The sequence below is a fragment of the Cetorhinus maximus genome, chromosome 29, assembly GCF_964194155.1.
Source record: "Cetorhinus maximus chromosome 29, sCetMax3.hap1.1, whole genome shotgun sequence".
Classification (NCBI taxonomy): Eukaryota; Metazoa; Chordata; class Chondrichthyes; order Lamniformes; family Cetorhinidae; genus Cetorhinus; species Cetorhinus maximus.
In genome coordinates this window covers 17288905-17315696 of record NC_135907.1, presented here as the reverse complement: position 1 = coordinate 17315696, position 26792 = coordinate 17288905, and the positions used below count along the sequence as shown (strand labels likewise).

Sequence of the window (26792 nt, the reverse complement as noted above, 5' to 3'; positions counted from 1 at the left end):
TGCTCTTATTTTCTATGTTTCTCTTCGACTGTCGCTGGGTCAAAATCCTGGATCTCTATCCCTAACAGCACTGTGGATGTTCCTACACCACATGGACTGCAGTGGTTCAGTAAGACAGCTCACCACCACCTTCTTAAGAGCAATTAGAAATGGACAATGAACGCTGGCCTAGCCAACGATGGATACACCCCATACACAAATTTTAAAAAAGACCAAGGGGTGTGTAATAAGGCCATGCCTGATTGTTAGTCAATGTCCACATTTATACGCATGCTTCCAACGAGTACCAACAGATAAGGATCAGCAGGGGAAAGCTTTGGCGCATTTTTCTCTCGTAACCCAGAAGCACTGAGTCCAATTGTATCCCAAATGCAACTCTCTCAAAGCTCAACTAACTCAACACCTGCATAATATGTTTTGACAGAAATTCTCTATCTCACGACCTCAAAAACCTGGAGGGACAAGGGCAGTATGTGCACAGGAACAGGAAAACCACCACCTCAAGTCATACACCATCCTGACTTGGAAATATAGTGACTGTTTCTTCTCTGTCGTCGGGTCAAGATCCTGAAACTCTGTCCCTAAGACTGCTGCAGGAGCACCTGCACCATACAGACTGCAGTGGTTCTAGAAGGGGGGTTCAACATCACCTTTTCAATTGCAAGGGGCAACTAAGGATGGGCAATAAATACCAGTGATGCCCTGCAGTATGACTGACCAGGAAACTCTCCCTCTCTCACTGCCTGCCATCAGGTGATACGCCTGATACGGAAGGATATACAGACTAATAATCAACCTCCTTGGTCATGGTCCTGTGGCCGTGAAGTCTTGAATTAGGTCATGAACCTGGAGCTTCTGGCTTAGAGGCAGGGCTGGTCCCCAGTGCACCACAAGACCTCCTCTGGTCCACAAATAGACATATGTACTAAAAAAAAATGTAGGAATCGGTTTTGTTAACAACTGTGTATGGGATTTGGAGATGAATGGAAACTGCAAATGCTGGAAATCTGAAGCAAAACAGAGCAGGGAAAAAAAAGTGGGCTTGTACCTGAGCTGGACTTTTGTTCCATTTTGTTTAATGGACAGATGCTGTGTAATCCCACTGTGTATATACAGATCTTGTTTTAGCTGTTAGTGATATTTAGGAAGGAGGTTGGCCAGTTTTCAGATGGGGATACAGGGCTGGTGGGAGTCAGTGGTCCTCCCGAGCAGTAGGGGGCGCGCTAGCTGACAGTGGGCCAACGGCCGGCCATCCGCTCTATATTCTCCTCGGGCGCGACCGCTCGTTTTAAATCCAGCCGCGAACCTAGCCGCACTCCCGGTTACCAATAAGGCCCCGATCAGCGAGGGTTTTAAATTAATATTTTACACCCCGTACGCAGTGAGATACGTGTGCGCATGCTCCGCGGCTGCCACCACCCTTTCATCTGCTTCCGCCCGCTTACACCGGAAGGAAACCCGCCGTCTTTTCCTTCCGGTCGGGTCAAATCCTGCGCACTTCCTGTCTGGAGGGCCTGTGTTTGGGAGAATCTGAGACCAAAATTAAAGGTACATTTCGGGGTTGAAAAATTATTAAACAGTGTAATCAAGGGAGGATTTTTGTAAATATTTTCTTGCAAGGGTAGAGGCAGCAGATCCAATAATAACTTTCGAAAAAGGAATTAAATATTTGCTTGAGGGGGAAGATTTGCAAGGCTGTGGGATTGGATAACGATCAAAGAGCCAGTACAGATACTATGGGCCGAATGGCCTCTTCCTGTATTTTATCATGCATTGGATTTCTAATGGATCTTTCTGGCTGTCCATTGGAGATACTGTCAGCTTTAAGGAGCTCATAATCCAGGCGGGTACCGACGGAGTGCCGCACTGTCGGTGGTGCTGTCTTTCAGATGAGATGTTAAGCCAGCTGCCTGCCCTCTCGGGTGGATGTGAAAGATCCCATGGCCACTATTCGAAAAAGAATAAGGGAGTTCTCCCTGGCATCCTGGCCAGTATGTATTCCTTAACCAAGCTGAGTATTTAAAAAAAAGTTTAACTGGTCTGGAGGGTTATGGACTAGGTGTAGGTCAATGGGACTAGCGGAATAATATTTTGGCACAGACTAGAGGGGCCGAATGGCCTGTTTTCTGTGCTGTAGTGTTCTATGGTTCTATGGTCGTTTGCGGTTTCTAGAACCCTGCTTTAGGAAAAATGGTTGCTGTGTGTTTACCTATGTAAGTGAGTTATTCTGAAGTTCAATGTATAGGAAGTGCTTTGGACGTTTCTGAGAGGTGATGAGTTCCTATATGGATATTTCTTTGTGCATAAAAGTGGAGTAATTATGTTTAAGTTTAATTCCTTACCAGCTAATTTAAACAGTGATAAAATTATTGTTCAATGTGCAGGAGCTGACAGCAGTTCTTAGTTTCAGCAAACAAACTGTAACTCATCCTCGGCATTTTTTCTCATTAGTTGTCTGATACTGATAGTTAAGGGAATGCCTCTAAATTATATTCTAGAACTGATATGAAACACTGACTGTAAAGGTTTATAAATTATCCCATTTTACGAAGGATCTTGTTGTAGGAGAGTTGTGAGGTTCGAGTCATATGTGTCATAGTTTCACCACATTAGCCAATTTATTGGAATTCTTTGAAGTAGTAAGATGAGTTACTGTGGAAAAAGGGGAACTGGTGGATGTACTGTACCTAGATTTTCAGAAGGCATTTGATAAGGTGTCACATCAAAGGTTATTGCAGAAAATAAAAGCTCATGGTGTAGGGAGAAACATATTGGCATGGATAGAAGATTGGCTAGCTAACAGGAAATGGAGTGTATGCATAAATGACCCATTTTCTGGCTGGCAGGATGTGATGAGTGGTGTGCCACAGGGATCAGTACTGGGGCCTCAACTCTACAATTTATGTAAATGACTTGGATGAAGGGACCGAAGGTATGTTTGCTAAATTTGCTGATGACACAAAGATAGGTAGGAAAGTGAGTTGTGAAGAGGACGTAAGGGGGCTACAGAAGGTTAAAGATAAGTTAGTTGAATGGGCAAAGATCTGGGTTATAATGTGGGAACGTGTGAAATTGTCCATTTTGGCAGGATGGATAAAAAAGCATATGATCTAAATGGTGAGAGACTGCAGAGCTCTGAAATGCAGAGGGATCTGGGTGCAAAAGGTATGCAGTTACAACAAGTAATTAGGAAAGCAAATAGAATGCTGTTGTTTTTTGTGAGGAGAATTGAATATATTATACAGGGCATTGTGAGACCACATTTGGAGTACTGTGTACAGTATTGGTCTCCTTATTTAAGGAAGGATGTAAATGCATTTGTAGCAGTTACAGACTAATACCTGGAATGGGTGAGTTTTCTTATGAGGAAAGGCTGGACAGGTTTGGCTTGTATCCACTGGAGTTTAGAAGAATAAGAGGAGACTTGATTGAAACATATAAGATCCTGAGGGGTCTTGACATGGTGGATGTGGAAAGGATGTTTCCTCTTGTGGGAGAATCTAGAACTAGGGGTCACAGTTTAAAAATAATGGGTCATCCATTTAAGACAGAGATGAGGAGAATTTTTTTCTGAGGGTCACGAGTCTTTGGAACTCTCTTCCTCAAAAGGCAGTGGAGTCAGAGTCTTTGAATATTTTTAAGGCAGAGGTAGATAGATTCTTGATAAGCAAGGGGGTGAAAGGTTATCAGGAATAGGCAGCAATGTGGAGTTGAGGTTAAAATCAGATCAGCCATGATCTTATTGAATGTTGGAGCAGGCTCGAAGGGCTGAGTACTCCTGCTCCTGATTCATATGTATGTATGTACAGCTGTATTGGGGTGGGTATACTTATTGTTCATCAGCTCTATGAACTCCTTTGCCAGTACCACAGGAGAGATACATAATGTCGTCTGCTTTTTCCACTAAGTTTGGAAAAGTAGGAAAGAATTTGCATTTTCTGGTTCCCAATCTCTCAGGTTTAAAAGCCTTGTCCTTGTGTTCGAGTACCTTTGTGGCCTTGCCTTTCCCTGTCCCTGTAACCTCTCACAATCACTCAAAGTCTGCATCCCTCTGACTCCAGTCTTTATGGTGTATCCTTTCCACTCATGCTGTTGGCAGCTGTGCTTTTGGTTAGCCAGATCTGCAACCCTCCGAGATCACAGAATTGTTACAGCACAGAAGGAGGCCATTCGGCCCATTTTGTCTGCGCTGGATCTTTGAATAAGCACTTTCACCGTGTGTTACTCCCCCGCCTACTCCCTGTAGCCATACGCATTCTTCCTTTTCAGATAATAATCCTCTTATGCCTCGATTGAACCTGCCTGCAGTGCACTCTTAGCGCATTCCAGACCCTAACCAATTGCTGTGTGAAAAAGCTTTTCCTCATGTCTCCATTGCTTCTTTTGCCAATTACTTAAATCTGTGTCCTCTCGTTCTTGATCCTTCCACCAATTGTTACGACCGGTCCCCGGGCGAGGTCCCCTAATTTTTTATGATCCTGGATGAGATACCCCAAATTGTTAACTCCCAAATGGGACCCCAATTTTGCTATGCTCCTGGGTGAGGAGCAATGAGCTGGCTCACCTAGATGGTGAAATGTTTCAGCTGTTAAGTTAGGTGCTTCCAGTAGACCTGATTTTGGCAGTTGAGCAGATGGTTTGGAGACACATGGTTCTGCAGGTTAGCTGAAGGAGTTAGTCCAGTTTCCTTTTTGACTGTGGCTTAGCTGACTTGCCACCAGCCAGAAAGAGATAATGGCTAGAGACTCTTATCTGCAAGCTGCAGGAATGCCTAGTCACTGCTTTTCTGCAGCAACCTTCACAGCGCATACTAGCACAGCAGAACTCGAAAACACAGATCAGGTTTGGAGCTGTCTTTTTAATCTCTTTTCTTGTGTATTCCTGGAAGGGGAAAAAAACAAACATGTCTTTCACCTAGAATCTGCTTTCTTTCAACTCCGATCATGTCCACATTCTGAGACGTAACCCAACAGGAGATGGTTGCTGCTGAGATGATAATCAGTCTCCATCGTCTCCGCAGCCACAGGAGATTAAAGTTCAGTCTTTTGCATTGCATCTCACCCTTTCAAGTGTCTCTGTCTGAAGTGGGTTTTTTTAGGTGTGACATTCCAGGGCCTCTCTGGACTAGTTGGTCAAGTACAACAATTGGTGGAAGGAATTTTCCAGAAAGCACAGTCTCAGCCAGTTTTTACTTGGATGCCCCTTTTTTTTAAAAAAAAGCACACCTTCCTCAAAAAGTTCAATATGCCCTTAAGTAATTTGGGCTGTGATCCGTTGTCATGACATGGTGGGAACAGTTTTTTTCCCTATCTACGATGTCCAGATCCCTCATGATTTTGAATACCCCTATCAAATCTCCTCTCGACCCCCTCTACACTCATCCAATCCTGGCCTGTTGCACATCCTTGATTTTTTTCATCTTCCTAATATCTCCTTACGTGGCTCGGTGTTCAGATTTTGTTTGTAAATGTTCCTGTGAAGCACTTTAGGAGGTTTTACCATGTTAAAGGCACTACATACTTGCAAGTAGTTGATGGCCAAGACAGGAAATGGACACATTGAGATGGAAACCCCGGAAGTATTTCAGAAGCAATTGGATGTTGCATTGGGAGAACTTTGGGATCTTCCTAGCTGCATGAATTTAGATGAGCTGAATGGCCTCATTGATCCATAATTATGTTCACTGATTTTTCTTTGCCTGTTCCTACAGGACTGAGCCACGCGGCTGGTGTGTGAGTGATGACGAGACATGGGAAGAACTGCACAGCGGGGGCTGTGTATACCTATTACGAGAAGAAGAAGGATACAGGTATGGGCTGTCGGTGGGAGGGTGAATTTAATATTATAAATGGGAGCTAACAGACAATAATGTAGAGGGAGGGGTGCCAAAGGGTGGGTGGAAGTAAGGTGTGGTAATGGACAGGATCTGACCTTTTTAAAGCTAGACTCTGGGTCGAGCAAAATGCTGAGATTGCATGCAGTTTGGATCACCTTGAGTGAACAGCCAGGGAGGGAGATGGAGGAGAGGGCGAAACTGGCTTTGTTGGGCACCAAGGGCAAACAGCTTCGGTCTTCCCAATGTTTACTTTCAGAATTAAGAGAAAATGCCTGAAACCACTCCACAGGTCAGGCAGAAACATACAGAGCTGACCTTTCGTCAGAATCTGATGGAACTGAAACAGGTCACCAGCCTGAAACATTAATCATGTTACTCTCTGCACTGATTGTGCCTGACCTGCTGAGCATTTCCAGCTTTTTCTGTTCTTATTTCAGAATTCCAACACCAGCGGTATTTCTATTTTGTTTACTTTGCCTTTCCCATTCTTTATGCATCATTTTAACACTGTGGTAGCTCCAATTATGATTTGACCTGTGTATTGTAAAACCTCAGCATAGAATCACACGCCACACGAGGCCTTTCAGCCCATCATACCTGTGTTGCTCTTTGAAAGAATTTTCCAATTAGTAGTTGCTTGGTTGTACAGACCTTGAGTATTGTTGAGAAAAGAGACATGCTGTCAAAGTTTTTCATCTTGCACTCATCAGGACAGATGCAAGAATAGCAAATTTCAAAGAGAGCAGCAACTAATACTGCATGAGAAAAGGTTAATGATTGGTTGGCAAGTTGACTCTGATTGGTCAAGGCATTGCCACGGAGAATGCACCAGGGAACTATTGTCCCCCATGCTTTTGTTTAATTCAAAAAAGGTACAATGCCTGGACATGTTCTTTCTGCCTGCAGAGGAGGCTGGTCCTTGCTTTGAATATATGTAGCTTCTAGCAAGCTCAAGTGAGCCACATTTGCCAATACATGCTTGCCAGCCAATCAGCATCCCTTTCCTCATGCAGTATAAATCGTTGCTCCCTTTGAAATTCCTCACAGCCCTACAACTTTCTCCTTTCCTTTTGAAAGGTACTGTTGAATGTTCCTCCTCCACTCTTTCAGGCAGTGCATTCCAGATCAGAAGAACTCTCTGTCGTAAAAGAAAATTTCTTCAACTCGCCCCTGATGTTTTTGAAGGGTTTCTACCTGAACTTGTCCAACCTCTGTGCTCTACTCTTCTCCCTGTGTTTCCAATTGCTTGTTCAGTACTTTGGCATACCATCTCACTATTGATGGAGAACCATCTTCCATAACTCGTGGTTCCCATTGTGAGTCTGCCTGCATTGATTCAATTCCATTCGTTTACGCGTCCTTTTTTTTTAAGATGAGGGACACAGTTTAAGAATAAGGGGCCTCTCTTTTAAGACTGAGATGAGGAGAGCTTTTCTCCTTCTCAGAGGGTCGTTGGCATGTGGAATTTCCTTCCCTAGAGAGCAGTGGAAGCTGGTTCATTGAATATACTCAAGGCTGAGTTGGACAGATTTTTGATTGACAGGGGAGCCAAAGGTTATGGGGGGCAGGCGGGAGAGTGGAGTTGAGGCCACAATCACATCAGCCATAATCTTATTGAATGGCGGAGCAGGCTCGAGGGGCCGAATGGCCTACTCCTGCTCCTAAGTCCTATGCTCCAAATATGTATTAATTTACATTGCTGCACATTAACCTTCATTTATTGTTTATGCATTTCATTGTATTACAAATATATAAATCCTTCCGCAAGTGTTTTGCTGCATTCTCAATCTGTACCACACGCTTTCTTTCTGCTACTACTGTGCACTGGGTACCTGGGGAGCTGGTCAGAGGTGGTGTTGGGGCCAGCCAAGATTATGATGGCTTCCAAGGCCCTCTGTACTGGATGCACTGGCGCAGACCAGCAGGACAGTAGGGTGATGTCGTGCTAATGTCACTGGACTATTAATTCAGAGACCCAGGCTAATATCCACCACGGCAGCAAATATTGAAATTGAATTCAATAAATTCAACTGATTAATAAAAAAAATCTGGAATCAAAATCTAGTCTCAGAATTAATACCATGAAATTATCGTCAATTGTTGTAAACACCCATCTGGTTCACTAATGCCCTTTTAGGGAAGCAAATCTGCCATCCTTACCTGGTCCAACCTACATGTGACTCCAGACCCATGGCAATGTGGTTGACTCTTAACTGCCCCCTGAAGAGACCTAGTAAGCCACTCATTTCAAGAGCAATTGGGGATAGGCAACAAATGCTGACCTTGCCAGTGATGTCCACGTTCCAGCAAATAATAAAAAAAGGACCGACATACGTGCAGGAGTGCTTGGTGATTCCACCAGCGCCCATGTACCAGTTCAGTTTTGTGAGGTCAGTCCTGATGTGGCAATGGGGAGAGATGGAGGAAAACGGGGCATAAAGGAGAGGGGAGATTGTCCCTGCGGGTGAAGGATCTATTGTGGTTGGCAGTGCCTCCTGTGCAGTGCCTTCTTTAATGGTTCAAGCTGTGGCTCAGTGGGTAGCTCCCTCCCTCCTGAGTCAGAAGGTTGTGAGTTCAAGTCAACTTCAGGGCTTGGGTGCCAAAACCTAGGTTAACACTCCAGTGTGGTACTGAGGGAGTGCTGCCAAAGGTGCCGTCTTCGGATGAAACTGAGGCCCTATCTGCTCTCTTGGGTGGATATAAAAGATTCCATGGCATTGTTTGAAAAAGAGCAGAATAATCACCCCTGGAGTCTTGGTCAATGTTTATCCCTCAATCAACATCACAAAATTATCTGGTCATTATCACATTGCTGTTTGTGGGAGCTTGCTGTGCACATGTTGGCTGTCGCATTTCCTATTTTACATCAGTGACTACATTTCAAAAGCACTCCATTGGCTCTAAAGCACTTTGAGATGTACGGTTGCCACGAAAGGTGCTATGTAAATGCAAGTCTTTCTTTGCTTCCCCCCCCTAATTGTTCAGCAGTTTGTCTTCACTGGGTACAGTGTTGGGGTTGATTTGGTCGAGGTTGGTGACTGACTGATTCTTTCTTCTCACCCAGCTGTTTCGGGGTATGGGACTCAGTCCCTGCGCCTCAGCAAAGATGCCATCAAGGACTTTGACTGCTGTTGTCTGTCCTTGCAGCCATGCAAAGATCCCGTCATAACGTGAGTCCTTTTTAATTTTTCCATCCTCTGATGCCTCTCGCTCCTTTCCTGGAAGTTGCAAATTCTTGGGACCTGAACCCAGCTGCTGTCCCCACAGGTACCACTACCTCCTGTGCCTATGATTGGGCTGGTGGTGACTGAGTGAATCAAATTCTTGAATATTGCTGAAAATCTTGAGTGTACTAATAGCTACATGAACAACTGTAGTTGAGCTCATAATGTGGCTCATTTATGCTTGCTAGCAGTGACATACATTCATACACAGAGACCCATTCTCTGCAAACGAAAGGAATATGTTCAAGCCTTGCACCTTTTTTGAATTACCCGGGAGCTTGGAGAGGCTATAGTGCCCCTTTGGCTGAGGCATTGCCTTATAGAAAGCAATCACATGCAGCCACAATGGGCCCTTCAACCACAAAGGCAATCTCGCCTCCCCTCCATGCCCCATCTGCCTCTAGCTCTCTCCATTGCCACATCAGGACTGACCCCACAGAAAATTGGTTTGGTACGTGACTGTTGGTGGAACAACAGTACATTCCTGCACATATGAAACAAAAACAAAAAATGCTGGAAAAACTCAGCAGGTCTGACAGCATCTGTGGAGAGAAAGGCAGAGTTAACGTTTTGTGTCCGTATGACTCTTCTTCAGAGCTCTGAAGAAGAGTCATTCGGACTCGAAACATTAACTCTGCCTTTCTCTTCACAGATGCTGTCAGACCTACTGAGTTTTTCCAGCAATTTTTGTTTTTGTTTCAGATTTCCAGCATCCGCAATATTTTGCTTTTATCACCACATATGTTGGTCCTGCTATCCGGAAGCCAAGACAATGTTGGCTGGTCCCTCTGACCAGCTCCCCAGGTGCCCAGACCATTGTGGTGACACAAGCAGGGAGTGTGGTAGAGAGCGAGGAGGCCAACCAATCGGCATTCTTTTCTCCTGTAGTATGAATTGTTGTGATCGTTTGAAATTTGGCATTCTTGTGTTTGTCCTGATGAGTGCAAGACGAAAAGCTTCAGCAACATGTCTCTCTTTTCAGTAATATTCAAGTTCTGTAATACCAAGCGACTGAATCAACTTCTGTTTTTATTAGATTGAATTCCCAAGGTCTTTGTATTTTGGGATTGCTCTCTGTAATTTTCCCATTAAAATGAGTAAACCAGTGACTTGGTCAGTGCCTGTCTAGACAATGGATAGTAGCAGGGTATTCAATTATAACGGCCAGAAAGAAATAGCAGGGGATTTCTTCATGGTTTCTCTAGTTTCATGGTCACCATTATGACATTTATTTCATATTCCAAATTTATTTAATTAATTGAATTTAAGTTCCTCAGCAGCTGTGGTGGGAGTTGAACTCAAGACTCTGGACCATTCGTCCAGGCCTCCGGGTTACTAGTCCAGTAGCATAATCATTCTATTGCCATGCTCAATTAATCTCATTGCTGTTTGTGGGAGCTTACTGTGCTCAAATTGGCTGCCACATTTTCTACCTTACAGTAATGTCTACACTTCAAATGTATTCAATTGGCTGAAAAGCACTTTAGCACTGAGCTTGTGAAAGGCACTATATAAATACAAGCTCTTTCTTTCTTAAATCAGCACGATTCAGGCATCAAACCTGTGACTATTTAACCCCTGTTGCTCAGTAGATATTGTGCATTTACCCTTTGAACCATTGAGAGGGCCAGAATACTGTTACTCTAAATACATCGGTGTTTAACGCTGTGAAGGTTAATGGGTTGTCAGGCTAATGAATATTACTTGTTATTTATTTCATTATACAGACCTGATGGTTTTATATATGAAAAGGAAGCAATTCTGGAATACATCTTGCATCAGAAAACCGAGATTGCCAAGAAGATAAAGGTAGCAAAAGGACTGCAGTGTTTCAAGAAGGCAGCTCACCACCACCTTCTCAAGGGCAATAAGGGACGGGGAATAAATGCTGGCCCAGCCAGTGATGCCCACATCCCGTGAATGAATTAAATAAAACAAAAAATTCTCCTTTCTCATCTCTTCCACCTGGAATGAAATCTGCCTGTCTGTCATGTGCTTGACAGCAAACAAGCTGTCTCTCTCTCTCCCCTCTCCTGCTCTCTCCCCTCTCCTGCTCTCTTCCCCCCCGCCTCCCGCTCGCTGTTCCTGTCATTCATGCGCCCTCTCGCTCACGCACCCCCTATACTCTCGCCCTCGCCTTTTCTCGCGCCCTCCATCTCTTCCAACTCCTCTTGATTCGTGGAGAGAAAAATGTTGCTCCTGATGTCTACTCTCTTCCCCTCTTGCACGCAGTTGGTCTTGTTTGGACAATGCTCCACAGGAATCCCAGCCCCCTAGCACTTTGTTCAAATTTGTTCAATTTTTCAGTGAATCTGCTGCACCCACTTTGTGTGTCATTTGTACCATCCTCCATTTGGAAACTTTTATCTTCTTCTTTTAAAATTTCCCAGGCTTACGAGAAACAGAAGAACGTCAAAAAGACGGAGCTGGCTGAGCTGGCGAAGGCGGAGAAGGAGACCAAAGTCAAAGCATTCCTGGAGAAAGAGTCAACCATCGTGAGCAAGCCACTGAATCCCTTCAACTCCAAAGAGGGTACGATGTCCCACTGCAGTCAGGAAAAGAGGATTCTCCACAGTGCGATGAGGGGGGAATGGGTTGGGGGGGAAGTGGTCCGCACATAAAATCACTTCGACGTCATGTCAGCTTTATATAGAACTATGCATTTATATAGTGTCGTTCAGAAACTTGGGACACCTCAAAGTGCTTCACAACCAATGAAGCACTTCTTTTGAACTGGTCAAATGTAGGAAACCGTGGCAGCCAGTTTGTGCACAGCAAGCTCCCACATGAAGCGTAGCGATCAAAGACCGGATCGCCCGCTTTGGCAATGTTGTTGAAGAATAAGTATTGGCTAGGATTCCAGGGAGGACTGCCCTGACTCACTCTCTCTCTCTCTCTCTCTCTCTCCCTCTCTCTCTCTCTCTCTCTCTCTCTCTCTCTCTCTCCCCCCCCCCCCCCCCCACCAGAACGATGCCATGGAATCTGCATCCACCTTCGAGCCCAACACCTCTGGCAGCGCAGCATCCCCTTCGCCCTGCACTGGGGAGTCAGCCCCGACTTTCTGCTCAAGTCCCTGGAGTCGGATTTGAACCCATGACCTTCCTACATGGATAAGAGGAACGAGAAAAGCAGCTCTGCGTTGGAGACCTGTGGCTGTCCAAGGAAGGCTCCGTTTTCACTATATCAGCATCACCAGCTCCTGTCAGAGGAAATGTAGGGGCTCAGTGGATGGCAGTCTCGCCTCTTAAGTCAGAATGTTGTGGGTTCAAGTCCCAAGACTTGAGCACGACAATTTCGGCTGACAGTACAGTGCAGTGCCGAGGGAGTGCTGCACTGTTGGAGATTCCATTTTTTGGCTGAGGCGTTAAACTGAGATCCCGCCTGCCCCCTCGGGTGAACGTAAAAGGTTGCGTGGCACTATCTCGAAGAAGAGCAAGGGAGTCCTCCTCGGTGTCCTGCCCACTATTAACACCTCAATCAACGTCACTAAAGAAGAATAATGATCTGGTTGTTAACAGATTGCCATTTGTGGAAGTTGCACAAATTGGCAGCCGTGTTCCCTATATTAGAACGGTGAGTACACATTAAAGGTACTTTGTTGGCTGTAAAACGCTTTGAGATGTCCTGAGGTGAAAGGTGCTATATAAATGCAAGTCTTTCTAGGCGTGCTCCACTAATGGCTGCCTCTGGGTCTTGGACCTGTTGGAATTTTTCCTCTGTTAGTTTCTGTTGTCAGTGGCAGCAATACTGTGGGATTACTTCTGACGAGTCACTGATGGTGAAGCAAACTTTTAATAAAAATGTTCCTCAGAAGATTGCTAACTACTGTTTATCTTGCTGTTCTCTTTATTCGTCCCTCCACGTTCTCCCCGTACTGTTCTGAAATCGGGGCGCCCCTCTTGTTTCATGGGTAACCCTCGGCAACATTTGCATGAGGGCTGGTTGACTGGGGGAGGCAGCATTATGCACATTAGGGCAATTTGACTGCTATTGACATCTGCTGGTAATGGTGATAACCCGAGCAGATTTCATCCCTCCTTTGCCCTTCACGCAGTCCCTAGCCCAGGGCTCGGCAAACTCTTTTAACCTGAAGAGCCTTTAAAAAAAGCCCTCAAATAAAAACTATTGGGAGCCAGAAGACAAAAATTTGGCATTTCTAATCCAAGGATACAGCAAATTGCCAAATGCCTCTGGTAGAATTTATAAATTGTGTACATAATAAGTAAAATACATGTTACATAAATTTATGTATTAATAGAAAAAAAATAAAATAGACCTAACTCTGAATTATCACATTTTTTGACTTTCCTCGAATTTTGTCTGTAAAGTCATCTTTAAAACATACTAACTTAGGAAACTTTAGAGAGAAGACACCTTTTGGCTATCGATTCTCGCGATTAAAGGGTTCTAAGCACGTTCAGAATAATTTATCATTTCAGCTATACTAAAAACAACAATGGTCACAACCACAAAACATGTTCCTCGACCCAGCATCTGTGGTGGGATTCGAACCTGTGACCCCAGGGTATCAGCATGGGCCTCTAGTCCAGTGACATTAACGCTCCATCACTGTCACCCCCATGATGTGGAGACTTGTGCACAATGTAGTTGCAAAGGCAACAGCGGTGTTTGGAATTAAGCTGCATCATTTATGGTCTCTTTTTTTTCTTTTCCCTCCTTCCCCCTCTGAACTTGCCCTTCGAACCCCAGGTGAACCCCAGGCTAGTTCGAGCAGAAAACCCGCTCAGCAAGAGAATGAAAAGCACTTGCCCAGCTTTTGGATCCCGTCACTCACCCCTGAGGCTAAAGCATCTACCATGAGAAAACCGGTAAGATACTCCGAGGCAATTGATTCTGGTTTGGTATTCTTCCTGTTTCTCCTCTAGCTGCCCTGGACCTCCCAAACCCAACCCCACACCCCCCGCCTTCCCCCTCCCATTTAAAATGGGGACTGAATCACATCAGCACTGACTACTACTGTCAGTCACTGGAAGCTTATGGACTGATGCAGTCCAGGTTTGTGAGCATGTACCATACACTAAAAACTACTGCGGATGCTGGAAATCCAAAACAAAAACAGAATTACCTGGAAAAACTCAGCAGGTCTGGCAGCATCGGTGGAGAAGAAAAGAGTTGACGTTTCGGGTCCACATGACCCTTCAACAGAACTGAAGTATAGTTAGGAGAGGGGTGAAATATAAGCTGGTTTAAGGTGGGGGGTGGGGGGGAGAGAAGTTGAGGGTGGGGTGGTTGTAGGGACAAGCAAGCAGTGATAGGAGCAGATAATCAAAAGATGTCAGACAAAAGGATCAAAGAGGTGTTGAAGGTGGTGATATTATCTAAGAAAATGTGCTAATTAAGAATGGATGGCAGGATACTCAAGGTACAGCTCTAGTGGGGGTGGGGTGGAAAGATTGACAAGGTATTAGTTGTAGATTTAAAAATAATGGAAATAGGTGGGAAAAGAAGAATCTATATAAATTATTGAAAACAAAAAAAAAGGGAGGGGGAAGAAACGGGGTGGGGATGGGGGGAGGGGGAGTTTAAGATCTAAAGTTGTTGAATTCAATATTCAGTCCGGAAGACTGTAAAGTGCCTAGTCAGAAGATGAGGTGCTGTTCATCCAGTTTGCGTTGGGCTTCACTGGAACAATGCAGCAAGCCAAGGACAGACATGTGGGCAAGAGAACAGGGTGGAGTGTTAAAATGGCAAGCGACAGGGAGGTTTGGGTCTTTCTTGCGGATGGTCCTACTCTCCTCTACCCTCAAGTCATCTGAGGACTACAGATAGTCATTTTCCATCTGCTGAGATCAAGGAAGATTGCTGCATTATTTAGAGAAAAGTAAATGTAGGAATTTAGGAGAATGTTTTGATTCACAACCTTTCAATGCCTCGCCTCTGTCCTTTTTGAATGTCGTATTTGCAACACCTTTTTAGCTGCCACTGAGGAACGAGTGGTATTTATGTATGAACGGGGCAGTGTCTTGCTGCTGGTATCATTCCTACAGGAATTACGGCATAGCAGCTGTGAGAGAGGTGGAGATCTGGGATATGAAGCCTGCCAAAGTTGAATAGTCAGCCAGCCATTTGCTGTCTAGGTGCACACAAAGAAAAGGGAAGACTTTCCTTTATGTGGCACCTTTTACGACCTCCGACAGCACTTTACAGCTAATGAAGTGTTTTTGATGTGTAGTCACTGTTATAATGTAGGAATGCACAGAGAGCAGTCACTTGTCTGAGCTACAGGAGGGCTGCTGGTGCCTGTGGATCTGAGCAAGGGTCAGTTCCTTGAAGAAAGGAGGGGTGAAATTTGGAGGAGGGGGCCGTGTGCCTTCTGTCCTTTTTTTATATTTGGTGATTTCATATTTACAGTCAGATAGGAAAAATGATCATTTGTGACGTAGAATAGTGGAGTTGTTTGGAGCAGAGGAGTTTCTCTGCAGTACAGTGCCCACCTCACACCCGCCCACCCCCACCGCCAGTGCTGGGAAGCTATCATTACAGCATGATGTTTACATAAGAAATTTCCATTGTAAGTGTGGAAAGTTATAACGGGAGTTTTTAATCTATTTAGAGAGGGAATGTTTGAAGGCTCAGACATTTAACATATGCATATGGACGGCATGAGCTTTGTGCGCCAGATCAGTCCCCTAGCCTGCTCCTTTCACAGCCTGGGTTTCGAAAGGTTACAAGACTTGACTCTAGAAAGGTTGTGGCACAAAAGACAAGACCACAAAATGGCAATGGGTTGCGGTCTGGAGTCAGTTTTTTGTGTTTGGGGGGAGGGAGGTACAACAGTACTCGTCTGATAGTGTCAAAAGTGTTCAGGTTAGAAAGTACAATGTACAGGCCACGTTTTGTACTGCCAGAGATCATGGACTGTCCTCCTAGCAGTGTGTTCAGTTCTCACCAGCTAAGTGTTTCATCCCTCAGGACTTCCCTCTTCCCATATTCTGAATGCTTCCAAGGATATCTATGGACCTCTCAACACGTCATCCAACTGGCCATTCTTGTCCTGCACTGAGTTTTTGGCAGACTATTTGACTGTGCAGGCATCGCTGCTAAGTCTGATCTTGGCCTTGCCAGGCATATGCAACCACTAACTTTGCAGGAGGAGCAGCTGCATTGTTGATCAGGTTTCCCCTGTTAAATCTCCCTTTCCTTATTTTGTAACACTTTTCCCTTAACTGAGATCAGAAAAGGCTGGCTCGGAGGTGTGAGTGCTACTCACTGAGCCACACCTGACGCAGTTGATCCTGGGCCATACTGCTGGGATATAATAATACGCACATCGAAGGACTGACAACTACTCTTGACCAGCTACTGGAGGCTTACTGACTACTATCGTCCAGGGCTGTAACCTGCACCAGAGCGTAATTAACGCAAATCAATTGAGGACACAAAGACATTGCAAAGGGATATCGACGGGTTAAGTAAGTGGGCAACAAAGTGGCAGATGGAGTTAATGTGGGGAAGGGTGAAGTTATTCACTTTGGTCATAAGAATAGAAAAGCAGAATATTTTTTTGAAAAGGTGTGAAACTGTTAAATGTTGATGTTCAGAGAGACTTGGGTGCTCTCGTACGAGGAACACAACACAAGTTAGCCTGCAAGTACAGCAAGCAATGGCATGTTGACCTTTATTTGCATGGAGATTGGAGAACAGGAATAAAGAAGTCTTTCTACAATTGTACAGGGTCTGGTGAGACCACATCTGGAATACTGAGTGCAGTTTTGGTCTCCATATTTAAGGAATAATATACTTGCATTGGAGGTGGTCATTAGACTGGTCGCTGGGATGAGAGGCTGAGTAAACTGGGCTTATATTCTCTGGAGTTTAGAAGAATGAGATGTGATCTCATTGAAACGTACAAGATTCTGAAGGTGCTTGAGAGGGTAGACACTGAGAGGCTGTTTCCCCCTGGCTGAGGAATCGAGAACATGTGGGGGGGCAGGGGCAGGGCAGGGGGAGTCTATCATCCTGAGACTATCATTTAGAACTGAGATGAGGAGAAATTTCTTCACTCAAAGGGTAGTGAATCTTTGAAATCCTCTCCCTATAGGGTTATAGATGCTCCATTGTTGAATATATTTAATGCTGACTTGGACAGATTTTTGATCTCTCAGGGAATAGAGGGACAAGGGGAGCGTGGGCGGGGAAATGGAGTTGAAGCCAAGGATCAGCCATGATCGTATTGACTGGTGGAGCTGGTTCGGTGGGCCTTATGGTCCACTCCTGTTCCTATTTCTCATGTTCCTATGTTTAAACTTGATGTCGATACATAAGGGCTTCTTGAGATAGGGTGTGGGAGTTGGAATAAACGAGAGAGCGCTGCTGTGGCGAATAAAACGACAGAGCACTTAATGGCCCAGACAGCCTACTCCAGCCCCTGTATCTCTGAATTGTTAAGCTGCCTTTTCCCCCTCTCGCAGGATAAGACTGTCTACTGCCCGATGAGTGGGAAGCCCCTGAAAATGAACGACCTGATCCCTGTGAACTTCTTGCCAGTCGACAGTAAGCTGGACCGTGTGCAGCTAATCACAAGGCAGGAGCGCTACGTCTGCGCCGTGACACGGGACGTGTTGGGAAACTCCGTGCCGTGTGCTGTGCTGCGACCCTCGTAAGTGAAGTGTCGACCCCTCCCTCACACACACACACACCCACCCCCCCACTCCACACCTCATTCCTTGATCCACGGCCCCGACCCACCCCCTCAACCCACCCCACGCCTTGTTCCTGATTCATGGCCTCGCTCCCCCACACACCTCGCACCTCGTTCCTCATCCATAGCCTTGCAACCCTCCCTCCCTCCTGCCACCCACCCAACCCCACACCTCATTCCTGATCTGTGGCCTCTCCTGTAATCTGTAATCTCTCCTGTGGAGCGCCTTGGGACTACATTAAAGGTGCTATATAAATGCAAGTTGTTTTTCTCTAGCCTTTGACAGAGGGGAGACTGTACCTCCGGGAATCTACTATTTGTAATATTACAGAAGGATTAACAGTTGAGTTAGCAGTTGACAAGCCTCCAGTGTCTAACACTGGTTGTCAGTTCATCAGTGTGGGAGCCATCAATGTGACCCAGAACCATGTTTGCTCCATTGCTTCTTCACCTGTGGTCTTAAAAAGATTTGCCTCTTATTAGAGTAGGGCGGAGCAGTGGTTCTGATACTGGACCAGCAACCTGGAGAGCACGAGTCTCAATCCCATCAACGGCAAGTAGGGGACATTGGTTTCAATATATATGGTCATTTGGGGATTTGCACTAGCTTCTGATTATTGTAAAGCCCACTAATATCCTGCTCAAGCGGACACATGGCTCCTGTCACACTGCATAATTGATTCTTAATAACCCTTGAAGAGGCCTTTCCAGACAGTTCAGGGGGCATCAGGACTGTTTAATGGCAAAGCATTGCCTTGCAACACCTCCCTCGAGCTCTGAGGTTTTTTTGTAAAAAGGGAGCCTATTCAAGGCTGAGTTAGACAGATTTTTGATTGACGAGGGAGTCCAGGGTAATGGGGCTACAGACAGGAAAGTGGAGTTGAGGCCACGTCAGATCAGCCATGATCTTACTGAATGGCAGAGCAGGCTTGAGGGGCCGAATGGCCTACTCCTGCCCCTATTTCTTGTGCTTGTTTCATATATTGTACTGCTGTTCCCTGTCCTTGACAGCGAAAGGCCCCAAGGAAGCAGCTTCCAATCCAGGGCTGGTGTCCCAGCCATTAACTTTGTTGTGGATCCCGGCTCCAACACAGTTATTGATGACTTTGCTGAGTGGCAGATATCTGAGACCTTCCAGTTAATATTTCTCAATTGCTGGAGGTGGTTAATTCACCCTCTGAGCTATCGGGGGAGAGGCTTTATTAAATTGTATTTGTCTATGTTTATCGTTCTCCCACCAAACAGCTCTCCCTCTCGGGCTGAAGGGGCTAACTCCGTGCCGGATGCGGGGCCCATGGACACTGGTCACTCTCTGTACCTCATGTCTGAGCTTTGATAGTGACCATCAGTGCCTTGTGAAATCACGCTGAGCCAAACTCAGGAACAGATGGAGGCCATTCACCCCGTCAAACCTGTTTGGCACCATTCCCTTAGATTATAGCTGATCTGCCTCTCAACTCCATTTATGCACCTTTGCTGGACTCCCTCCACACCCTTGTCTAAGAAAAATCTGCCAGTCTCAGTTTTGACATTTTCAGTTTTCAAATGACCCCAGATTCCACAGCTTTTTTGGTGGGGGGTGGGTTGCGGAGAGAGTTCTATATTTCCACCAGCCTTTGTGTGAAGAACTGCTTCCTGACATCACGCCTGAATGGCCTGGTTCTAATTTTAAGGTTATGCCCTCTTGTTTTGGCCCCTCTTCTCCCCACCCCAACCAGAGGTGAGAGTTTCCGTCTCTCTACCTGATTAAATCCTTCGATCATCTTCAACCCTTTAGACTTCTATTCTCAAGGTCTGACACCGGACTCCCAAAGCAATTATTCTACACGGAACTCGTTCACAGCAGGAGACTCCCCAGAGGACAGCGGAAACACTTCGGGATGCTGTAAGGACGTCTCTGAAGAGGCCAGACATACTCACTGACTGGTGGGAGTCCCTGTCTTTTGACCGGCCACCACTGCGGACCTCGTCCGGGAAGGCGCCGAACACATCGAGAGACTTCGTCACGAATGTGCGGAGGCGAAATCGAAGGGTCAGAGGGAGCGCACAAGCCCCAAAAGAACCCATCTACCCAACCCCTCGAGCACCACCTGCCCCACTTGTGGTTGTGCATGCAGGTCGCGCGTTGGACTGATCGGCCATCTCGGAACCCATCGAACCGGAGTGGAAGCAAGTCATCCTCCCTTCTGTGGGCCTCCCTAAGAAGGAAGGAGATACTCGAGGGAATATGTGCCCAGTCCATCCAACCTGTCTTTGTACCTTGACCCCTCATCTTTGTCTGATGTCTACACGAGCACCAGCACGTCTGATTGGATGCTCTCTTTGGCTGATCTTCCACTCTGAGGTACCAAGATCAGTTATAGCGCCACCTACTGTTATCCCAGCTCAAATCAGCTGACTCAGCACAAACTTCATTCCAAACTGCGATACCTCTCTCTAGTCAAAGCTACTTCTAACTTTAATTTGTTTCTCTCTTTCCCTCCCCTTCTCTGTGATCCATTAACACGTGCTTCTTAATACCCGGGCTGCAGATTTTTAAAATTCTATCATGGGATGTGGACATCGCTGGCCAATCCAGCGTTTGTTACCCATCCCTAAATGCCCTTGAGAGCAGTTAAGCGTCAACCTCATTGCTGTGGGTCTGGAGTCACATGTAGGCCAGATTAAGGAAGGAAATCGGCCGTCCTTACCCAACGGACATTAGGGAACCAGATGGGTGTTTACCACTCCGACGATCATTCCGTGGTCATCATTACTGAGACTAGCCTTATTTTCCAGATTTTTAAATTCATTTTGTTAATTTGTTTGGATTTAAGCTTTGCCAGTTGCAGTGGTGGGATTTGAACCGTGTCCCTGGAGCATTAGCCTGGGCCTCTGGATTACTGGTCCAGTGACACTGCCACCATCTCCCCATTTGTAGGGCTGCCCCATCGTAACAGACGTGTAACAGCGTCAGCCACCAGTGGGAGTGTTAGTGATGTGCATTAGGGACCCTTCGTCATTCGTGTGGCTGTCTCGGTTTATTGTGATTGTGTTTTTTTTTGTTAAAACTGGTTTGCAGAGGGGCAGTGGTCACCCTGGAGTGTGTGGAGAAACTGATTAAACACGACATGGTGGATCCAGTCAATGGGGCGATACTGACAGAGAAGGACATAATCCCCATTCAGAGGGTGAGCGAAAGTGTTTCACATTCAGAATTTCTACTCATTCTTCTTCACATCTCCAACTTAGTGCTACATCGCGTCATATGAAAATGGACCAGGCTAGTACTTGCGTCGTGATTAGACACTTCCCTCTTGCAACCCTGTAATCCCAGAAGAGGGAAAAAAAAAAATAAGAGAGACGATGAGTTTAAAAGAAAATCCTGAAATGTTCCTCTCTGACCCCCCTGAGATGATTGAAACCGAACCTTGGAGATCACACTGATAATACGTTAATGCTTAATCCACTTATCAATCCAACTCCCTCTTTAAAGTCTGCAGCATGATCACAGCACTGCACAACTGGCAATTAATTTTGGAGGCTCCTGGAGCATAGAAAGTGACCATTGTAGCCTGTGCCAGCTCTGTAAAAAAAAAAAACGATCTAATTTGCCCCGGTTCCATTAGAACAGATGTTCTGAATAATCATTTTTAAACCTGCATGGCAACCGAACCGAGATGCCAAACAAGTGACGATACGGAGAGAGAGAACAGGAGTGTGGCACTGTGACCCATTGTAAGCAATGGGGTGGATCTCACAGTAATGACAGTGTTGATGCTGTTGCCCCCTTGCCAGAGGTCATACATTCAAGTCCCACTCCAGAGGCTTGTGCACATGATTTAGGCTGACACTGCCAGTGCAGTACTGAGGGAGTGCTGCATTATCGGAAGTGTTGTCTTTCAGATCAGGCATTAAACTCAGGCCCCATCTGCCCTCTTAAGGTGGCTCTAAAAGATCCCATGATTTCATTCGAAACATGAATTCTTTAGTGACTTTGCCAACATGTCTCCCTCAATCCACATCACTAAAACAAATTAACCCATCATTGTACGGGACAAGGTAGATGGACAAGCTGCCCTTGTACAATAGTTTTGTGTGTCGTGCTGGTTGTGGGACCTTGTGTGTAAATCGGTTGCTTTGTTTAACTACAGAAGAATTGCCCTCAAAACGGTTGCGTGTGGAAAGTAAAAACGGAAAGTGCTGGAAAAACTCAGCAGGTCTGGCAGCATCTGTGAAGAGAGAAACGGAGTTAATGTTTCGAGCCCGATATGACACTTCTTTGGAGTTCGAAGTTCTTCTCCAATCCGAAGAAGAGTCATATTGGACTCGAAATTAACTCTGTTTCTCTCTCCACAGATGCTGAAAGATCTTTTTTCCAACACTTTGTTTTTATTTCACATCTAGCATTTTGTGTTTTTATTTCACGTCTAGTATTTTGCTTTTAGGCATATGGAAAGTAGTTGGCTGCAAAGCGCCTTGGGATGCCCGGAGACTGTGAAAGGCGCTACATAAATGTAATTTCTTTCTAATGGGGGACTTTGGATTTGTGCAGTTAAACTCTTCTAGATAGTGCCAGGGAAAGGTCATGGGATTTTAGTCTGACTGCAGTTCTCACTGTGCTGTTGTTTTTGGACACAGGGTGGGACTGGATTCGCTGGATCCGGAGTGAAACTGGAAGCAAAGGAGTCGAGGCCAGTGATGCAGGCGTAACAACGCGGTGGCTATGGGAGCCCATTGTCCCTCAGGTGTCTGACCAAACAATAGGCTTCAACAAGTGGACGTTCTGCTGTTTTAATTCTCCATCGTCAGCGCTTTGTTTATGGATTGGAGTTTAGTGGAACTGAAATTTTTGTCCTTTTTGGTTCCTTTTCAATTCCCAGACTCTCTTGCTTTAGTATCTTTATATTTAATAAAGCCATCCTCTTCACCACTCTCTGCTTCTATTAGAATGAAGTTGCTGCCATTTGTCGAAGCATGTGAACTGTGTATCAAGAGAATAAGCTGACACCTTGTGCAGAACACATTAGCTGTTGTTGCCCTCAGTCCCTGGGTCAGGATGGGTGCGAGGTGTTGAGAAAAGTCAGCATAAGTTTAAAAAAATTATGATCACTAAGAGTGACTTTTATTAGCGTGCATTTTAACAGCATGTGGAGACAGTGAAGTCACCCCCCAGCTGTGTAGTGTTCTGACTTATGCTGTCCAGGCTGACACACGCATGACCATTTTTTGTGTTGAGGGCGTGGAACCATATTCTCAACCGTCAGTGCCCTCTGCAAAGGAAGGGCAAATTGGCTAAATCAGCCCCTCTTATCATTTTTATTCTATGTAATGACTGAATTCCCCCCCCCCCCCCCCCTAAAGCTGATGCAGTGCCAACAGCGTTCTCAGAGGCTGGGATCATGAGATGTTTGGACACTAAGGGAGCTGAGGGTTATGGGAATCGGGAAGGAAGGTGGGACGAGGATTAATTAAATAGGTGGAGCAGGCTTGAGGGGCCAAATGGCCTACCCCAGTTATGTTATGTTCTTAATCCTTGTTGTTTTCCAGGTGTTACATTTGAGTGTTGGCAAGCTATTTGACCATAGGGAGCATCATAGCTGAGCCTCAACAGCCATCAGTAAAACACAATCTGGACATTTATCACACAGCGGATTGCGGGAGTTTGCTGTGTGCAAACTGGCTGCTGTGTTTCCTACGTTACAACAGCGACTACACTTCACAAGGACTTAATTGGCTGTGAAACACTTTGGGACGTCCTGTGGTGGTGGTAGTAGCTTTTGGAGGGTAATGTTAATTGTCCAGCCATGGCATTTCTGGCCGAGTCAGTCTCTGAGGCAGAGATCGGGGCTTGAGAGCGAAGATGAAATAATCTCGGTCCAGTTGTTGCAGTGCAGTTAAAGAACGAAAGTCCTTTTTACTTTGATTGTGGTGTCTCCCACTCCTAAAGTGCCCACACCCTCTATTATCAATGTGATTAATTAATTACCTTTGCAGGGAGGGGAAATGGTATAACAAGTATTTTGCAAAGGACACACAGAAAAGTTCTTATTTTTAATAAAAGATTTATTGACAAACTGACTTTCTTGTCCTAGGCACAGAGACTGGTCCGCTAACACAGCGAGACATCATTCCCACTTGTTTTTTATCTTGTATGCAGGAAGACTGAGCAGTGATGAGCAAATCCAATGAACCCGTGAGGTTCGAAGCAGCTTGGTATTCTTTCAGCACCCACCCCGCTGTCTCATTAGGTTCTCCCCACTCCTCCCCACACTTTGATGCTGATTCTTACTGGGCTACAGTTCCAGAGGTGCAGACTGCCATAATTCACTTGTGAACTCTCTGTCAGCGGTAACTGAACCAGATTGCAGCCTCCATACCCGCTTTCAAATGGTCACTGTTTAGTAATCAGGAGCAACAAGCCTGACTGATGTTCTATCTCCTCCCAAGCCGAGATCGTGGCCAACCCTTCAGGAGTTAAAGCTGTGAGCACACCTGGGACGATAAGTCTTAAGGACAGCTTTAAAAAAAAATTGTGTTGACTTGTGGGGCGCTTGGAGGTCATCTAATAAACCTCCAGGAATGCATCCAACCCAAGTTGGCAACCTCACCAGGAAACCTTCAGCTCTCAACAACAATGAGCAGACTGTGGGCTCCAAACTGGGATTGAGGGAAGGTTTGATAGAGGTGTACAAGATTATGACAGGTTCAGGTAAGATAGACAAAGGAAAGCAGTTCCCAATAGCTGATGGTATAAGGACTGGGTGGGGGGTGTGGACATAGATTTAAGATTTTGGGCAAGAGATGCAGTGGTGGGGGGGGCGAATGTGAGAAAGAACATTTTAACGCAGTGAGCGGTAATGACCTGCAACTTGCTGCCCTCCAGGGTGGCGGAAGAGGACAATACATGATCTCAAAAGGAAATTGGATGGGCGTTTGAGGGAGATAAATTTGCAGGGCTATGGGGATAGATGGGGCGAATGAGACTGATTGGACTGCTCTACAGAGAGCTAGCATGGACTTAAGGGATCAAACGGCCTCCTGTGCTGTAATGACTCTACGTGAGGTGAGTTTACTGACAGAAACTTGTGCCCTTGATGCGAATTGGTCTTCAGCGTGGTCCCAGGGTGGGGGAATGTGCCTCACAGGCCTCTCTGCTGCCATGGCAATGGATTTTGAGGGGTTGGGAAAAGTCAGGGGCTCTGAGTCGGTCTTAAGTGAACATGTGGCTCGTGTGTTAGAAACAGAGAGGAGGGCAGCAGGTTGTTAATCCCGTCTGCACAAGTGCTGAAGATGATTCCTGCCATTGAGAAATGAGCTTTGAAGCTGCGTTGAAATGCTGAACAATGGGAAACAAACCTCCCACCATCATGTACTTCGGGGCCCTGAATATTACAGCTACCCTAGGAGCAAAATCAGGAAGGACAAAAGGTAGAGGAAATGTGGAGCTCTTACCCCAGTAAGACTGGCTCCTGGATCCACCGAAAATTTAAGATGGGTTTAAGATAGCTGTTTGTAGCGTACGTTAATGATCTAGACATGAATGTGGGAGGTATGACCAGTAAGTTCGCAGATGATATGAAAATTGGTGGTGGTAAATAGTGAGGAGGAAAGCCTTAGACTACAGGACGATATAGATGGGCTGGTCAGATGGGTAGAACAGTGGCAAATGGAATTTAATCCTGAAAAGTGTGAGGTGATGCTCTTTGGGAGGACTAACAAGGCAAGGGAGTACACGATGAATGGTAGGATCCTAGGAAGTACAGAGGATCAGAGGGCCGTAAGTGTGCATGTCCATAGATCTTTGAAGTCAGCAGGACAGGTAGATAAGGTGGTTAAGAAGTCATATGGGATACTTGCCTTTATTAGTCAAGGTATTGAATACAAGAACAGGGAGGTTATGATGGAGCTGTATAAAATGTTAGGCCACATCTGGAGTACTGTGTGCAGTTCTGGTCGCCACAGTATGGAAAGGATGTGATTGCACTAGAGGGGGTGCAGAGGAGATTCACCGGGATGTTGCCTGGGCTGGAGCGTTTCAGCTATGAAGAGAGACAAGATAGGCTGGGATTGTTTTCCTTAGAGCAGAGAAGGCTGAGAGGGGACCTGATTGAGATGTACAAAATTATGAGGGGCATAGATAGGGTAGATAGGAAGAAACTTTTCCCCTTAGATCTATGCCCCTTGGTTATTGACCCCCTCCACTAAGGTAAGGGGCAGGAGGTTTAGAGGGGATTTGAGGAAAAAAATTTTCACCCAGAGGGTGGGGATATCTGGAACTCTCTGCCTGGAAGGGTGGTAGAGGTGGGAACCCTCACAACATTTAAGAAGTATTTAGATGAACACTTGAAACGCCATAGCGTACAAGGCTATGGGCCAAGTGCTGGAAAATGGGATTAGAATATATAGGGGGTTGATGCCTGACACGGACACGATTGGCTGATGGGCCTCTTTCCGTGCTGTAAAACTCTGACTCTAATAGATTTATGTTGGGTATGGGACAGGGGGCAAAGGTGAGTAAATGGAGTTGAGGGACTGATCAGCCATGATTTAACTGAATAGAGGAACAGGCTCAAAGGGATGAATGACTTAATCCTATTACCTAATTAGATAGGCGTAGGTTCTCAATACTATTAGTATAAGTAGAGAGGTGTCCCATCATAGGTTCAGCTCCACAGGACATAGGAAATAGCAGCAGGAGTAGGCCATTCGGCCCCCGAGCCTGCTCCACCATACAACAAGATCATGGCAATCTTCCACCTCCGTTTTCCCGCACTGCGTCTAAGCTAAGAGGTGCTACTTTGTACGTTATTGTTCCACGATCGTTACCAGGGACTCTCGAGTTAACACTGGTCCTGTGCTTAAACACAAAAAACAACAGTTAGAGCTGGCCATGACGTCAACTGGTTATTGCACATGGAATACTGCATAAATAACCGCTGCCTGACAGCATTTGGCCAGTACTGTGATGGGAACGGGTGGTTGTGTCACAGAATCGTACCACGGGTCAGATTGAGTGATTTTATTTTCTCTTCACGAGAGAGGTAGATCAGCAAATCCTTGCACAGATCTTGAGTGACCCTGGGACTAA

General features: G+C 45.7%; 1 protein-coding gene across 1 annotated transcript; it reads left to right on the top strand.

Moving 5' to 3' along the window:
* Nucleotides 1-1446: 1446 nt before the first annotated feature.
* nosip (nitric oxide synthase interacting protein) lies at nucleotides 1447-25846 on the top strand. Its single transcript, XM_078531730.1, has 9 exons — nucleotides 1447-1548; nucleotides 5711-5809; nucleotides 8901-9006; nucleotides 10788-10869; nucleotides 11451-11592; nucleotides 13771-13889; nucleotides 17493-17680; nucleotides 20784-20892; nucleotides 22343-25846. Exons 2-9 carry the CDS (start codon nucleotides 5740-5742, stop codon nucleotides 22412-22414), a joined length of 888 nt encoding a protein of 295 aa, XP_078387856.1. The 5' UTR covers nucleotides 1447-1548; nucleotides 5711-5739; the 3' UTR covers nucleotides 22415-25846.
* Nucleotides 25847-26792: the final 946 nt, after the last annotated feature.

What these genes read in the sequence shown, in the direction of transcription:
- nosip (XM_078531730.1), top strand. Translation starts at nt 5,740, where the DNA reads ATGACGAGACATGGGAAGAACTGCACAGCGGGGGCTGTGTATACCTAT. An exon ending in CGAGAAGAAGAAGGATACAG is followed by an intron (nt 5,810 to 8,900) that starts GTATGGGCTGTC and finishes CTTCTCACCCAG; the next exon opens with CTGTTTCGGGGTATGGGACT. An exon ending in TGTGCTGTGCTGCGACCCTC is followed by an intron (nt 17,681 to 20,783) that starts GTAAGTGAAGTG and finishes ACTGGTTTGCAG; the next exon opens with AGGGGCAGTGGTCACCCTGG.